This window comes from Narcine bancroftii, chromosome 3 (assembly GCF_036971445.1).
Source record: "Narcine bancroftii isolate sNarBan1 chromosome 3, sNarBan1.hap1, whole genome shotgun sequence".
NCBI classification, from domain to species: domain Eukaryota; kingdom Metazoa; phylum Chordata; class Chondrichthyes; order Torpediniformes; family Narcinidae; genus Narcine; species Narcine bancroftii.
In genome coordinates, this window is record NC_091471.1 from 132,207,502 (window position 1) to 132,225,900 (window position 18,399).

General features: G+C 36.7%; 1 protein-coding gene across 5 annotated transcripts in view; it reads left to right on the plus strand.

Annotated features, from left to right (window-relative positions):
* Positions 1 to 18,399, plus strand: part of LOC138757563 (transmembrane anterior posterior transformation protein 1-like) — a 142,958-nt gene that overhangs the window by 79,710 nt on the left and 44,849 nt on the right. For all 5 annotated transcript variants that reach the window (XM_069925121.1, XM_069925124.1, XM_069925122.1 and 2 more), the window contains 3 exons: positions 702 to 771; positions 11,992 to 12,072; positions 12,511 to 12,620. In XM_069925121.1, the coding sequence (XP_069781222.1) occupies positions 702 to 771; positions 11,992 to 12,072; positions 12,511 to 12,620 (261 nt within the window). The remainder of the gene's footprint in view (positions 1 to 701; positions 772 to 11,991; positions 12,073 to 12,510; positions 12,621 to 18,399) is intronic.

Sequence of the window (18,399 nt, forward strand, 5' to 3'; positions counted from 1 at the left end):
TTAATATGCAGATTCTTGTGTGAAGTTAAATTCTGCAAATAATTTTGTTTCTATTGCAAATGATGAAATCAAGAATATTTTAAGAATATATTGAATATTTTGCTTTCATTTTTACAACTTCAGTGAAATCTAGTATTGTCACAGTTATTGAATGATGGAATGATAAAGCACAGAAATAAGCTAGTCGTTTCTTTGTGTCTATTTTGGCACTTTGTTAATGTAAACAAATTAATCCAACTGATTGCTCTCCTAACATAATTATCAATTCTTTTGTGAACAAGCTATTGAATCTGCACCGTTTCAGTTTGAGTAATCCAACCAGAACAATTCAGTCAGTTTGATTTTACCTCTAATTTTTTGTTTTCCTCAAATCTGTGTTTTCTAGTTTACTGACTCCCTATCATTCATAAACTTGTTCCCTACCCTCTGTCCTTTCTCTAAATTCACTTTATTGCATTCTTTTAACTTTTAGAAGTTATTTTAATGCTTTTTTAAAAAAAACTGTTAAATGCCATGTTCTAATTTATGGCTGCACATATGGCAGATGTCTTACAGTTCTGCTTAGATTGTTGCAATTTTTATTTTTATTGATAGTAATTTTGAAATACAATATTGTTCCCATAATTCAGTGAAAGATGTTGATTCATTGTATCTTAGGCTATAATGTTTCAAAACTGATTTTAAATTGTGTCCTTAAACAGTTTGTCGAAATAAAAGGAAGTGTTTTCAAGAAGTTTGAGAAGAATAACCTGTTTCAAATGTCCAATAGTGGTATGTACTGCTCCACTGACATTGTTGTTCAAGAAGAAAAAAAAGCTTAGTTTTTTTTTAAATTGCACCGAGTTTTAAATACCTATTTATCAAGCCCACTTTAAACTAGGAAGTAGAGTTTCTATTTTGAGTACATTTGTAAAGTAGGGTCTGAAACCTGCTTGATTTTTTTTCTGATTAGCATGCATTTTATTTTATGGTGAAATTATTTTATATAACTTAAACTTACCCTGCCTCAAAATAGTCAAATTAGGCAGACTAGTAAAAGACTTATTCCCTTTCCATGAATGTTTTCCTGATGCATTTGAGAGTTAGGTCCAATATTACCAGTATTGATGGAAGCGAACATGTGGACTAAAATAAGCATCTTAAAGATTCTGATTAATTTTAATTCTCTCTTCAGTTATGCACCTGACTTGGAGAACTTTCAATTCTTTACTTTTTTAATTAAAAAAAACACATCAACTGGCCATTAAATTCTAGTCTATTGCAGTATTATTTTTATTCACAGCTTTATGTTCCTGTTAGGTTAAAAGGAGGGGCAAAAGGTTTGAGAGAGCCGTGGTTTTCAAGGAATATTGGAAACTTGGTTCGAAGAAAAAGGGAGGCGTACATTAGATATAAGAAGCATGGAGTTAAGGAGATGTTTGAAAGATACATTGAATGTAAGAGGAATCTTAAGAGAGGAATTAGGAAAGCTAAAAGAAGGTACGAGAAAACTATGGCAAGCAGGGTGAAAACTAATCCAAAAGAGTTCTACAAATATGTTAATGGTAAGAGGAAAGCTAGGGACAAAATTTGTCCCTTAGAAAATCAGAGTGGAAAACTGTGTGTGGAACCTAGAGAAATGGGGGAGATATTGAACAGTTTCTTTTCTTCGGTATTCACTAAGGAGAAGGATATTGGGAGATGTGGGATAAAAAAAGCAAATTGGGTAAATATGGGGAATATAGAGATTACAAAAGGTGTAGTTTTAAGGCTTTTGAAGAATATAAAGGTGGATAAGTCTCCGGGACAAGACGGGATCTTCCCCAGGACATTGAGAGAAGTGAAGGAGGAAATAGCAGAGGCTCTGGCGGTAATTTTTCAAATGTCATTAGATATGGGGATAGTGCCGGAGGATTGGCGCATTGCGCATGTGGTTCCGTTATTTAAAAAGGGTTCAAGGAGGAAGCCTGGCAACTATCGGCCTGTAAGTTTGACGTCTGTGGTAGGTAAATTAATGGAGAAAATTCTTAGAGATAGTACTTATAAACATCTGGATAGACAGGGTCTGATCAGGAGCACTCAACATGGATTTGTGGGAGGAAGGTCATGTTTGACCAATCTGATTGAATTTTTTGAAGAGGTGACTAGGAATGTGGATGAGGGTAGCGCAGTGGATGTTGTCTATATGGACTTCAGTAAGGCCTTCGATAAGGTACCACATGGAAGGTTAGTTAGGAAGGTGCAGTCTTTAGGTATAAATTTTGAGATAGTCAAATGGATTGAACATTGGCTGAAAGGGAGAGGCCAGAGAGTGGTAGTGGATAATTGTCTGTCAGGTTGGAGGCCGGTGACCAGTGGTGTGCCTCAAGGATCTGTATTGGGCCCATTGTTGTTCGTTATATACATTAATGATCTAGATGATGGGGTGGTGAATTGGATTAGTAAATATGCAGACGATACTAAGATAGGTGGAATAGTGGATAATGAAGAAGGTTTTCAAGGTTTGCAGAGGGATTTGGGCTGCTTAGAAAAGTGGGCTGAAAAATGGCAGATGGAATTTAATGCTGATAAGTGTGAGGTGCTTCATTTTGGTAAGAAGAATCAGAATAGGACATACGTGGTAAATGGGAGAGGATTGATGAATACAGAAGAGCAGAAAGATTTAGGGGTAACGGTACATCGTTCCCTGAAGGTAGAAACTCAGGTGAATAGGGTGGTGAAGAAGGCTTTTAGTATGCTGGCCTTTATCAATCATTGCATGGAATATAGGAGTTGGGAGGTGATGTTGAGATTGTATAAGACGTTGGTGCGGCCTAATTTGGAGTTCTGTGTGCAGTTCTGGTCGCCTAATTATAGGAAGGATATAAACAGAGTGGAGAGAGTGCAGAGAAGGTTTACCAGAATGTTGCCTGGGTTTAAGCATCTGGAGTATGGGGAGAGATTGGACAGATTGGGTCTTTATTCTTTGGAGCGTAGAAGGTTGAGAGGGGATTTGATAGAAGTATTTAAGATTATGAAAGGGATAGACAGAATGGATGTGGATAGACTATTTCCGTTAAGAGGAGGAAAGTTTAAAACAAGAGGACATGAGTTAAGAATTAAGGGGCAGAGGTTTAGAGGTAACATGAGGGGGAACTTCTTTACTCAGAGAGTGGTAGCTGTGTGGAATGATCTTCCGGGAGAAATAGTGGCGGCGGAGTCAATTGTATTATTTAAGAAAAGGTTGGACAGGTATATGGATGAGAAGAAGATGGAGGGTTATGGGCATTGTGCAGGGAGGTGGGACTAGAAAGGGGTGTTTGGTTCGGTGCGGACTAGAAGGGCCTAATGGCCTGTTTCCATGCTGTAATTGTTATGTTATGTTATGATATTCAACATATTCTGTTACTGTTTAGCAACAAAAGCAATCAAGGTCAAGTGAACGAAGGAGTTGGAGCAAAGAAACCTTCCTCCTCTACCTTATCTTTAGCCACATATTAATCTGCATTATTCTCTTATTTCTAATCTCACTAGCATGTGGCACAGGTAATCCTGAGATCACAACCCTGGAGGTCCTGTCCTTTAACTTAGCAGCCAACTCCCTGAACTCTCTTTGCAGGACCTCATCACCCTTCCTCTCCAAGTTATTGGGCCGCTCACCCTCCCTCCTGAGAATGCCATGAGCTCAATCTATCTTGAACCCTAGCACCAGGGAGGCAACATACCATCCAGGATTCATAATCTTTCATGGAGCTTCTTACCTTTTCTCCCAACTATGAAATCACCTATCTTTGCAGCTCAACTCTTCTGCTCCTTTTCCTTTTTAGCCACCAGACCAATCTCCATGCCAGAGACCTGATCACTGTGTCTAATCCCTAGTAGTTCACCCCCCACAGTATCTAAAAAGGTAAACTTGTTATAGAGGGGTGCCCTGCACTGAATGTTTGTTCCCTTTGTCTCCTTTTCCTGTCACCCAATTACCCTTCTCTTTGTGAAAGCATCCCTGTAACTCCTGTCTTTCACCCCCCTCAGCCTCCCAAATGATGCTCCCACTCCAGCTCCAATTCCCTTTACTCAATGTGAGGAGTTGCAATTGGTTGCACTTCTCACACATAAAGTCATCAGGAATACTGTTGGCTTCCCTGACAACCCACATTCATTAAGAGTATTCTCCTGCATTGACTGCCATTCACACTGTCTTGGACTAGAGGAAAATAATATTTAAGATAAATACAAAATTGCCCTTACCTATTCCTATCTTTCATCGTGATCCTGGGGTCAGTTGACCTCAATTGCCCAATCAGCTCCTTTTTTCTGAGTCAGATTTTTCTGGTCTTCCTCCAACTGCCAAGGTTACCAGGCCTTGATTGTCTAAGGGGAGTGAGATTGGTTTGGTAGACAATGTGAAGGAAAATCCTAAGCGTTTCTACAAGTATATTAAGAGTAAAAGGAAAATAAGGGATTAAATTGGTCCCCTTGAAGATCAAAGTGGTTGCCTATGTATAGAGCCAAAAGAGATGGAGGAGATCTTAATTTTTTTTTGCATCAGTATTTGCTCAATTAACTGGAACAGAGTCAAGTGAAGTTAGGAAAGTGAACAGGGAGGTCATGGACCTTATACAGATTAAAGAGGGGAATGTGCTTTCTGTCTTAAAGCAAATAAAGGTGGATAAATTCCCAGGGCCTGACAAAATATTTCTTTGGTCCCTGAGGGAGGCTAGTGTAGAAATTGCAGGGGCTTTGGCAGAAATATTTAAAATACCCTTTGCCATTGATGTGGTGCCAGAGGATTAGAGGGTAGTCCATGTTGTTCTGCAGTGTAAATAAAGGCTCTAAAAGTAATCCAAGAAATTATAGGCTAGTGAGCTTGACGTCAGTTGTAGGTAAATTATTGGAAAGTGTTCTCAGAGATGAGATATGCAAGTATTTGGATAGACAGGGACTGAATAGGAATGGCTTTGTGTGTGGTAGGTTGTGCTTAACCAATTTGATAGAGTTTTTCAAGGAGGTTACCAGGAAAGTTGATTAAGGAAAGGCAGTGGATGTTATCTACTTGGACTTTAGTTAGACCTTTAACAAGGTCCCACATAGGAGGTTAGTAAGGAAGGTTCAGACGTTGACTATTCATGGTGAATTAATAAACTTGAATGGAGGCCTGTGACTTATGGTGTACCCCAGGGATCGGTGCTGGGACCATTGTTGTTTGTCATCTATATTGATCTATATTAATAAGGTTGAAAGAACGCAGAGAAGATTTACTCGGATGTTGCGTAGACTTCAGGAACTGAGTTACAGGGTAAGGTTCAACAGGTTAGGATTTTATTCCCTGGAGCGTAGAAGAATGAGGTGAGATTTGATAGAGGTATTTAAAATTATGACAGGGCTACAGACAGTAAATGTAGATAGGCCTTTTCCACTGAGGGTAGGTGAGATACAAACCAGAAGACATAGGTTAAGGGTGAAAGGGGACAAGTTTAGGGGAACATTGAGGGGTAATTTCACACAGAGAATGGTGTGTGTGTGGAATGAGCTGCCAGCTGAAGTGGAGAATGTGAGTTTATTTTTAATATTTAAGAAGAATTTCGACAGGTACATAGATGAGAGTGAAATGGAGGGCTAGGGGCTGGGTGCAGGTCAGTGGGATGAGGCAGAAAAATAGTTTGGGAAAGACTAAAAGGCCAAAGGGCCTGTTTCTGTGCAGTAATGTTCTATGGTTTTTTTTCCTGAAAAATTTTCACAATTTAATTCATTATTTTTTAAATATCAACAGAAATGTTGAAAAATTATCCTTCCAAATCATTTTAAATAATTTAAAGAAATTGTTATGTGAATAAGATTTAAAATTTTGTTATGAACAGCACCATAATAATAAGGGCTTGCATAATACTAGTTGATCAGACTCAGGGCATGCTGCAGAAGTTTTTAAAATATATTGCTTGCAGCAAAATATTAACAAATTGGTTACCTCAGACTCTGGTATTCTTTAGTGTGTGAGAATATGAGGGACAGGAAACAAGAATTTCAGTAGCAGTTTTTCATGGAAAAAAAGAAAAACAAATGAAAGTGACAAGGAATTGAGGGTGAATTAAACTAAGTCGATGGGGCTGAAAATCTTTGTAATGGAAAATTTGCAGTTGACTGTCAAGAAGGGCGATATAATATATTAATAGTGGTTGAGGAAGACCTTGGAATGTTGGCATTCAGGGAATCTGGATTGCAAAATTGGTGTTTGATGGTGATCTTGGCTGCTGAGAGCTATTAAGAATAGAATAGGTTGCAATATGTGGTAGAGTTAATGTAAAGGAAAGAAGAAACTGCATCAACATCTGTGAAGGTCTAATGTGAAGAGCAGAGAATACAGTGAAAGGGAGGGAGCCTGCAAATTGAATGCAGGCCTTTTTTTCCAGTTGGAAACTTTGAAGCTTTTTTAGGGCAACAATAGATTTGACATTATAGTAGGTGCACTTATGAGACTTTGTTTTGGCCACGGACCACCATTGTAAACATCAATTGCACGTGCAGCCTGAGCGTATATATGAACAGGTGTTTCAAATGTAACACCCAAGAGTTAGGTGTGAAACTAAATTTGAATTTGAAATGCCCAACTATGTTGTGTGATATAAGTTTTGAAGAGGAGGGATCAGGACTAGTGCTGTTGGTGAGTTGGGGTTGGTGAAGGAAGAGTGGTATCAAGCATGTGTCTCAGGTGAGGATTGTGGAAATAAAAAAGATGTAGAAAAAGGTTGGTGCCTTGGGTTTTGGAATGGAGGAGAAGGAAAGATTGTGTCTGAAGAGCTGAGAAGTGTCACTTGGGTTTAAACTGATGCTCAGTAAAGGATTAGGTGGCAATGAGATAAATGGCAAGGGAGAAAGTTTAAAGATTGAACCTGCATAGAGGACATGAAGGATTGCTGTGTTGAGTAAGACTGATATATGAAGTAACTAGGCCTCCATCTCAAAGGATCACAGAGTTGTGGGATTAAATACCCCATTTAAAGTCCTGGGGGATTGTGTGGTTGATCGGAGCTTGTTTTTTCATTTATATTGGGGTGTGGTGGCATGAGAACCAGAGGATGAAAATAAAATGAGGGACATCTGAAAATGATCCAAATCTTTTGCTGCTTTAGAAAGACGATTGTCCTGAGGGTGCCTAGTAGAAGCCTCAGATGAATGTCTTCCAAGTTCTCCAGCAGTGTTCGAAATGGAGTACTGGATTAAGAAAATCCACGTCCTCCTATCTGACACAGAATTTGGGTCAGGATCACAAGAATGACAGGCAAAATAATTGTAATACAATTGAATTTCTTGGTATATATTTTATTATTATTGTTGCTGTAGAATTACCAAAAATGGGCGTTCTCAAAATTAATAGTGCTTTTTTGTAAATTTGAACTCTTATCGACTATGCAGTGCTAGGTGTATACTGTGACAGTTTCCTTGTTAACTACTTAATTGTGGTATGATTCAAGACTTTTAAAAGTAAATACATCTATATATTTTAAAATTTGGTGATATGGTGTTTGAATCTTTTTCTTTCCAATCATATGGAGCCTCAACCTTGCCCGTTAAGATATCAGCAAAACCCTTTTTTTAAAAAACTTTATTAAGATTTTATAACATGAATAACATATAGGATTACATTTAAAAAAATTAAGAATAAAATAATAGAATTACAATACAATATCAGTAATCTAAATAAACTATGCCCTCCCCAATAATTATTACACATTAATATCCCAACTCAAATTAGTCCAACCCCCCCTTTCCCCCAAAATAAAGAGTGAAGAATTAATAAAGTTAATAATATATGTGAGGAAAAAAACCCACTTACAAAAAAAAACAAAAACATAACTGATTAAAATACTAACAAAAAGAAAAGTAATTAATACTAAAATATCAGACTGAAAAAACATATTTAAATCAAACTTAAATGCATATATTTAATAAACGGAGTTAAGATGAAACATATCTTTAACTCAAACTTAATATAAAAAATTAGTAAAGTTGGTAACATTATCTATCAAAAATTCTTAAACAATAATCAATTCTTAAAAAAAATTGTAGCATGAAAAAAAGATGAAAAAAAACTTTCTCTATAGAGATAAACCTTCACCAAATATCAACTAATTTCACATCTATCATCATATTAGTCACATAAACCACCATCTTAAAACAAAATTGAAACCTCATTAAGCATTGTACAATTCAATTTTAGTACTTTTCCACCATTTACAAAATTCAAGCCTCATTAATAATTGTACAATTCAATTTATAACTTTCACCATTATTCCCTTCGTTCTATAACTAAAATAGCAAAATAATATACACCAGAATTACCACTCCTTTCACCTTAAAGTTAAAGAAAAAATATTAAAAACAACTTATCCATCCCATTCACATTTAAATTTCAGATATTCCTTATCTACTGAATAAACTTTACAAAAAAAACACATCAATTTTTAGTTTTTTAAACAATCAAATACTTTCTTATGCTTTTTTTTATAAAACAAAAAAAAACCCTTCACTCTTTAATCTAATAATACAAAAAAAAGGAAAAAACACGGGTAGGAGGTTAAAAATACCCCCTCCCGTCTAAACCGCGCAATGCGGTAACTCCCAACAAAAATGGGTGTGAGATAACTCACACGTAGCAGATGACTTTCAGGAAATAGTGCCTATCCAGTTCTCTCCCCCAACTCTCACTTCATCTTAAACTAACATCATCATTATTTAATATCCTTTTTTTTTAAAAAAAAAAATTAGAAAAAAAAAAGGACAACTCTTCTTTTAATCAGCTCCAACTGCCGAGTCATCATTACAACCATCCCTTCTTGGAGCACGGCTCTTTTCTTCCATCTCTTGTCTCTTTAGAGATCGCGGCGGACTATGTCTCTGTTGAAACTGAGTAATTGGCAGCTCTTGAGCAAATGCTATAGCTTCCTTTGGAGAATCAAAGAACTTTGGTTGGCAACCATCTTGAAAAACCTTCAAATCAGCTGAATATCTAAAGGTTGCCTTGTAACCTTTCTTCCACAACAACTCTTTAGCAGGATTGAATTCCCGTCGTTGGAACATAACTTCTTGACTCAAATCCGCATAGAAGAAAACTGGATTATTTGGAATCATCAAGGGTGATTTTCTCTGTTGTGCATTTCTAATAGCCACTCGTAAAATTATTTCTCTGTCAAATGTCATTAGATATGGGGATAGTGCCGGAGGATTGGCGCATTGCGCATGTGGTTCCGTTATTTAAAAAGGGTTCAAGGAGGAAGCCTGGCAACTATCGGCCTGTAAGTTTGACGTCTGTGGTAGGTAAATTAATGGAGAAAATTCTTAGAGATAGTACTTATAAACATCTGGATAGACAGGGTCTGATCAGGAGCACTCAACATGGATTTGTGGGAGGAAGGTCATGTTTGACCAATCTGATTGAATTTTTTGAAGAGGTGACTAGGAATGTGGATGAGGGTAGCGCAGTGGATGTTGTCTATATGGACTTCAGTAAGGCCTTCGATAAGGTACCACATGGAAGGTTAGTTAGGAAGGTGCAGTCTTTAGGTATAAATTTTGAGATAGTCAAATGGATTGAACATTGGCTGAAAGGGAGAGGCCAGAGAGTGGTAGTGGATAATTGTCTATCAGGTTGGAGGCCGGTGACCAGTGGTGTGCCTCAAGGATCTGTATTGGGCCCATTGTTGTTCGTTATATACATTAATGATCTAGATGATGGGGTGGTGAATTGGATTAGTAAATATGCAGACGATACTAAGATAGGTGGAATAATGGATAATGAAGAAGGTTTTCAAGGATTGCAGAGGGATTTGGGCTGCTTAGAAAAGTGGGCTGAAAAATGGCAGATGGAATTTAATGCTGATAAGTGTGAGGTGCTTCATTTTGGTAAGAAGAATCAGAATAGGACATACGTGGTAAATGGGAGAGGATTGATGAATACAGAAGAGCAGAAAGATTTAGGAGTGACGGTACATCGTTCCCTGAAGGTAGAAACTCACGTGAATAGGGTGGTGAAGAAGGCTTTTAGTATGCTGGCCTTTATCAATCATTGCATGGAATATAGGAGTTGGGAGGTGATGTTGAGATTGTATAAGACGTTGGTGCGGCCTAATTTGGAGTTCTGTGTGCAGTTCTGGTCGCCTAATTATAGGAAGGATATAAACAGAGTGGAGAGAGTGCAGAGAAGGTTTACCAGAATGTTACCTGGGTTTAAGCATCTAGAGTATAGGGAGAGATTGGACAGATTACGTTTTTATTCTTTGGAGCGTAGAAGGTTGAGAGGGGATTTGATAGAAGTATTTAAGATTATGAAAGGGATAGACAGAGTGGATGTGGATAGACTATTTCCGTTAAGAGGAGGAAAGTTTAAAACAAGAGGACATGAGTTAAGAATTAAGGGGCAGAGGTTTAGAGGTAACATGAGGGGGAACTTCTTTACTCAGAGAGTGGTAGCCGTGTGGAATGAGCTTCCGGGAGAAATAGTGGCGGCGGAGTCAATTGTATTATTTAAGAAAAGGTTGGACAGGTATATGGATGAGAAGAAGATGGAGGGTTATGGGCATTGTGCAGGGAGGTGGGACTAGAAAGGGGTGTTTGGTTCGGTGCAGACTAGAAGGGCCTAATGGCCTGTTTCCGTGCTGTAATTGTTATGTTATGTAATAATTCAAGCAACGAACCAAAACAGGTCTTGGACTTTGACCTGAAATAGGTCTTCTACGCAAGGCTCTGTGAGCACGTTCCAGTATTATACCTTCCGGGAAATGTTCTTGACCCAACACCTGCGGAATCCATTCAGTAAAAAATTTTCTTGGATCTGGTCCGTCCATACCTTCCGGCAAACCAATAATCTTTATATTGTTCCGTCTGGATTGGTTTTCCAAATAATCAATCTTTTTCACCAAATTTTTATTTTGTGTTTGTAAGTCTTCGACCATTTTGGTCACATCAAAAACTTGATCCCGTATTTCATCTATATCTTCTTCACACGAATTAAATTTATCTCTCACTTCAAGCTTAAAAGCTCCAAACTCAGCCATCTGTTGAGAATGTATTTTCACCAAAGTATTAAACCTAGTACCAAGTTCAGTCATAATCTTGGATAATCCCTGCATTGTATAAGATAATTTAGATTCAAGATTCACAAAAATCTTTTCAATTGGAAGAGATTTTGGCTCAACAGATTCCTGCTTCTTCTCCAAAGGATCTTCTATTCCTTCCTTCATTCTGGTTGCCTTCCTTGTAGTATGACTGCGTGTGGAAACCCCAGCCACAGCCTCTCCAGCAATGACTGGAGGACGCTGGCCGGGGTTTTCCCCAGTCCTTAATGTATTAAATTCTCCCAGTACATCAAGTTGTATAGGTTCTTGTATCTCAAGAGATGCAGTTTGCAGCGCCATTTCTACAGTTGACAAATGCCTTTGAGTAACTCCTTGTTCTAAAGGCTGTTTGGCGCCCTCTTTAGGGGGCTCTACCGATGTAACATAGAGCTCTACATCCGAACACTGTACCTCTCTCCTGGGATCCATTTCACGCTGAGTCCCGGTGTCTTTCCTGTAGGTAGGCTCCAAAATTTGAACTTTTGGAAAATGTAGTTTTTTGATGATCTGTTGTTTTTTTTTGCTCTTTTCCACCAATTGTACCATCATAAGTTAAATTAACAGCACTGAAATTATCTAAACTTTTAAAGAATTTTAACGGGCATTTCTAGACAAAACAATAAGATAGAGTCAGGAGAGGACTGGAAGGCACGTCTAATCCTTACGCCATCTTGCCACGCCCCAGCAAAACCTTTGATGAAATACAGGAGAGTTCATTCATAATACTTTGCAGTGTATCTGTGTTTCTTTTCATAGTTTCCCTAACAGATTTTATTTGGGAGGCAGTTTAAATCTAGAGTCATTGTGCAATGCTTTAGAAATGGTACTGAGCTTCTTGTAAAAGTCATCAATACAAATTACAAAGATACAGAAAATATCAGGCAATTTTTGCATGATCATTAATGGAGAAAAAATCTGTTTGCAGATATAAGGGAAAGATTCAACAATTATGTACTTCTGCTGATTGTTTGTTTGAGGAATATGGAACAATTTTCATGGAACCCAGGTAAAAGAATGCATGTGAATTTCTCATGATTAATTTGATTTTGTACGTGTACATGGATGACCAACATATTTATTGTCTACAGTAAAAATGCTAATCTTGGTGATGCTGGACTGGCAGATTTCTTAATAAGAATTATCATTTCTTTATAATTCACATATTTTAATTCACTTGTTTAAAAAATAAATATACAGTAACATTTCAGTAAGCTAGTTAAGTTTCAAGGCACTGCAGAAAACAACCATTTTGTTGCACTTTGCATTAATTGATTTTTGTTTTCCTCAGTTACAAAAACCGTGGTAGTAGATCAGAATTTAGTAATATTTAGAACATGAAATACTGTTTAGGCTTTAATAAAATGAATATAAATTTGTATTATTGATAAATGTGAACACTAAATTTTAATGAAAATATTATTTGATTTTTCTTTGTACCTTTTAGACCATCTCTGGGTGTTGTTTCCAGATGTTTGCATGGTGATTGCATCTGAAATAGCTGTGGATGTTGTTAAACATGCTTTTATTACAAAATTTAATGATATTACAGCTGATGTGAGTATGCCAATTATAGTACTTTAAGTAAAAGATAATTTTCATTTTCTTATGTCATTTTAATCCAGTGGTAGTTTCAAAGCAATTTACTGCTAATATATTAATTGTTGTTGTTAGTTAATGATACTACAATCAATTTCCACATTAAGACGTCCAACAAAAAGCACATTAAATAAAAAATGTGGAGGATCTGTTTTGTGTTATAACTAGGATACCATGAAAACTGTTAACCCTTTTACTTGCATGCAGGAATCTGTCAATTAGTTTAGTCTGAGCACTCTCCAACCAGATGGCATTAATATCAACCTCCAGCTTCCATTAGAATCCCTCTGCCTCCTTTCCTCCAGCTGCCTACCTCATTCTTTCTCTATTCAGAGAGGTATCTCCTCTTCTATCACTTTTCAGCTTTTTTTCTCTTCTGCCCTCCTGTCCATATCCATCACTGACGTCTTTCCCGTTAGCCTGTGCCCTTTCCTCCTCTTTCTTCCCTCCTACCCTAATATTTTTAAGGGCTCAGGCCCAAAACATATATTATATATTTTTGCTTCCTATGGAAACTGTTACCTGCTGAATTTCTCCCACACTTTTGTGTATTGCATTACAATCATAGCGACTATAAACTTGCCTGCGTAACTGAGTTGGGTTAACTCGTTTTGCAAAATTATTCAGATGATCTGAAATCGGATTCTCCAAAATCTTCATTTATCCTAAAAAAAATTAAATTTCAGATAAATGAGTATATCTGAAACAAATCAGAAATCCTGATTTATCCAAAAAAATTTCGGAGCTGAACTGACCAGTGGTGGCGCAGACCTCAGTGGGTAGGTGTTGGTGATCAACAGCAGCCAGAAATTTTGATGAGAATTGAACACTATTTTAATGCTCAAAAAGCCTTCCCTTGTTGTTTGTTGTTTTTTTAATATATTTTATTTTTCATTTTTTATGAATATACATAGTAAAATCTTCAACTTCACAATATATTCAACTTATTCATACAAAAAAACAAAGAAAAATCCCTCCCCCTCCTACAAAATTTAAAACTGCACACCATCAGAGCTCAAACCAACACTATCCATAAAAAAATATATATGTGGGGAAATCACATCTGCTTATATTGTAACAGCATCTGTTGTTATCATTATTATAAATGGGCCCCTAAATTATTCAAGTATGGCTCCCATATCTTGATAAATATATCATATTTCTTTTTTTAAGTATATGTAATTTTTTTGCATTTGTATGCAACTATTCATCACTGCAGTCTATCGTCCTTTGAGTAATGGAGAGTCAAACTTCCAAGTAGTTGCAATACATTTCTTAGGCACTGCTAAAGCTACTTTAACAAAATAAATTTGGAATTTAGTTAATTACCCAAAAGATAAAGCTCTAGATCGTCTGTGAAGGCCACCCTTGCTATCCTAGTTAACATTTCCGCAATATCCTGCCAAAAAGGCCTCACCTTCGCACACAACCATGTAGCATGTAAAAACATTCCTGTTTCAATGCCATATCCAAAACACATCAATATTTCAGATTTTGACCTCTGTTGCTTCTGTGGCATGAGATATAATTGGTGTAGTAAGTTGCACTGAACCAATCCATTATCTTGCATTTATAGTTGATGTCATACTATCCAAACACCAATCAGACCAATATCTTTCTGATATAATAACACCTAAAACCAACCCCCATCTCTCCTTCATCCTCTGTGAACCTGATTTTGCACTTTCACTCTGGAGAGCAATTTTCGTTACAAATTTGGGTGTATTCCCCAGCCAAATCGTTTGCTCTATTACACTTATTTCAGGTGGGACCAACATTGTCCCCCATCTTTCTCTCAGAAATGATCTTGGGTGGAGCAAACAGAAGGAAGTCCCATTGGCTAGTCCATATTTCTGTTCTAGTTGATCAAAATTCATGAGTCCCTTCTGCATAGCAGTCTTCAATGTATTTTATTCCTTTGATATACCAAGAGTTTAATATTCTGAAACCTATATTCATTGGCAGCGACATAATGGTGCTCTTAATGATATCCCTACTTTTTTTTCCATTGATTTATTGCCATACTCTAATCATGTATATTAATGTAGGATTATCCATATTTTTTGTTAATGATTTAACACTCTACATATAAATAAAATCCTTCACTGCCCCTCTTTAGTTGAGTAAAATCCCATTCGAATCCAAGGGAGGGGGGAGGGCTGCCTTCTTTAAAGAAGATGAAAGAAATCTGACTTGTGCTGACAAATAACACTTTCTATATTCTGGTAGCCTAAGTCGTTCTCTCTTATAATCCCTCATTAATGTTTCCAGAGATATTCTCGTCACCTTATTGTTCCATATGAATTGTCTAATACAATTATTTAATAATTTAAAGAAATTTTTCAGCAAAGAAATAGGCAGCGATTGGAAAAGAAATTGTAATCTTGACATCACTTTCACTTTGACACAGTTAACCCTTCCCATCAAAGTAATCCTCAAGTCTTTCCATTTTTGAAAATCTTTCTCTGTCTTCCCCAACGGGAGTTTAATTTGTACAAATTCTGTATGCTATTGTCAGTCATTATTCCTAAGTATTTAATTGTATCTACTTTCTATTTAAATCAACTTCCTTTTTGATATCTTCCATTAAAAGTTTGTCAGTGGCATTATCTCACTTTTATCCATATTAATTTTATAACCTGAAACTCTTTCATATCTTCCCAATGTTGTTTGTAATTTCTCCAGAGATTCAGCAGGGCCAGACAAATATAGTAGCACGTCGGCAGAAAATAGGTTGATTTTATTTTCTTGTCCAACTCTGAAACCTTTAATATCAAAAACTCTCCTTATAATCTCTGCCAGTGGTTCAGTTGCAAAAAGGAAAAATGCTGGGGATAGGGAACATCCCTGTCTACTCAATCTACACAGAGGGAAAACTGCTGATACTTGACTGTTATTTATAATTTTGGCTTATGGTTTATTATAGAGAATTTTTATCCAATTTATGAATATTCTACCCATTCCAAATTTCTCCAACGTTTTAAATAAGAAAGGCCATTCTAAGTGGTTGAATGCCTTTTCCATGTCAAAGGAGACTGTTCTACTGGAATTCAGTTTTGATTTAGCTATGTTTATTAAATAGCCGACCCAGACTATTTGAAGAGTGTCTTCCTTTAACAAATCCCACCTGATCTGTATGTATCAATTTAGGTAAATATTGCCCCAGTCTATTAGCTGCTGCTTTCACCAATATCTTATAATCAGCTTTCAAAAGTGAGATAGGCCTACATAATGAGGTTTTGAAATGGATCCATGTTTTTTTCCAGCAACGCTGTAATAATGCTGTTGAAAAAGAGTTCGGGAGAGTCTGAATCTCCACTGCCCAGTCTAGCACATCCATTATAAGGAGCATCAACAAATCCTTAAATTATTTATAGAACTTGGCTGAGAACCCATCCTCCCCCGGAGACTTATTGGCCTGCAGAGCCTTCTCAATTTCTTCTCTTGTAAAATGGGCGTCTAACTCCATCTGTTCTGTCACCTCTAATTTTGGATGCTCAACATTTGCTAGAAACTCGTTAATCTCATTATCATCTCCTAATAATTCTGATTTATATAGCTTTGTGTAATATTGTCAATAAAAAAATCTTTAATCTCTTTGATTATATGTTAAGATGTTGGCTTCTGTTTTTAATTGCATTTATCATCCTCAACAACTCCTCTGACTTCACTTGCCAAAACAAAACCTAATTCATAATATTTTTCCTTATTTTTAAAATAATTTTCCTTTTTATACATTTGTAATGTATATTTCAATTTTGTATTCTCTAAGGAGTCTATATTTTTCTTGTAAACCTGATATTCTTTCTTCAATTCTGTTATCCCTTTCTCTAAACCATCCAATTTTGCATTATATTCTCTTATAAAATTTTTGTATAAGAAATAATTTGCCCTTTCAGACAAGTTTAAGCGTATCCCATATCAAAAAGCTGTTATTGGTGGAAGGGAGATTTGTCTCTCAGAAGTTTGTCCTTTTCAACAATGTGGCATGAAGATGCCACCTGTACACATTTTCTTGATTTTCCACTATCACAATAGTTAAGGTCAATGGCCTTGCCAAGTATTCCATTTTTACCACTTTGTATTTTTAACTGTGCAGACATTAAAAATAAATCAATCCTTGTATGTGAGTCATGGAACCTTGAGTAAAATGAGTAGTATCTCTCTGCGGCATTAACCTGCCTCCAAATATCAACCAGATACAAATCTTTCATAAATTATAGCATCGATTTTGCGGCTTTCACCCTCATTACAGTTCTCGTTGATTTATCCAATATTGGATCCAAACTGAAATTATAGTCCCCCATGACCAATATATTTTGTCTCCTCTGTGCTGCTTTTAAAAATATGTCCTTCATAAAGGCTTCATCGTCATAATTTGGATCATAAATATTCATAGACGTTCAGGATTCTGCAGAAATTTTGCAGTGTGCCATTACAAACCTTCCAGCTTGGTCAATCAATTTATCTTCTACTATTACTGTTACAATTTTATTAATTAAAATGCTACTCCTCTTGCCTTTGAACCGAAAGAAGATGATATTACTTGCCCCACCCATCCTCTTTTTAATTTAGCGTGTACCAATTTATTAAGGTGTGTTTCCTGCAAGAAAAGTACTGTTACAAGCCCAGAGGACCCATAAACCCAGCAGCAATAGACATTCACCAAGACAAATTGTTTCTTAAAACAAAAATTGCTTTCAATTATCTTTAATCATTAAAACAGAATCACGCTTTAACTTATCACTATTGACTTAACTAACCTAACTTAACCCCCTTCTAATTCTAAGCGCACATGTATATAGTGCGTGTAAGTTCAGAAAAGTTATTTGGTTCACAGTGCAATCTCACTTCTCATTCCTCCAAGTTCACTGGTTGCAGGCAATTCTTATACAATGCACAGCATTTAACATTTATAAAGTTCACCAGGTTTTGGTGCTTGACAGGTAAATAGTTACAGCTCGGGAAGGTTCTTGTAGGATTTCAGAGTAATTAGTTGTACACTGACACCCACCACCGATTTACTTCCATCAGTCACTTCAGCGCCTTGCCAAAGAAACTTGCCCCATCAGGGTTCTCCAGATGATAACCTCTTTCTTTCAGGTCACCACAGAGTTCCTTTTTGATTCTCTTATTCCAAGTGAAGCATTAGACAAACAGTCCCTCTCCACTTGAATGAACCACAAGGGCTTTGACCAGGCTGAACTAAGCACTCACAATCCATCTTCCAAATAGAGTTTCCCACAAGCTTGCCAGCTTGTCCTATTCCAGTTCTAGTTGCTGCTGACTTTAAAGCACACTCTCTCTCACCCAGAGAAAACCTGTTTGACTCTCTCTGCTTGCAAAACCACATGACCCTCTTAGAACAGCAAGTTTCACTGCAGACAGTTTGCGGCTCCGACAAGCTCTTTCATCTGTTGCCCCGACATGTCTAGCATGGGGCAGTGCTCTAGTATTTTAAATAAGATCTGTTTTAAATTGTTTGTATGTGACCTACACTAAAACCTGCCCCAATTTATCTCCCAAAAATATATCTATATTCTGTCACACTATATCCACCTTTAGTTTTTTAAGTGTGCCTGTTTAGCCCATTAACATTCAGAATAATAAAGTTTAACATTTTATCCATACCACTTCTTAAACAAATATTATTCAGCAATAAAACTTTTACAATTTTTCAAGTAATACAGCGATCTATCCCCTTTAAAAACATATATGTGTCCCTGTTTTGATGGTG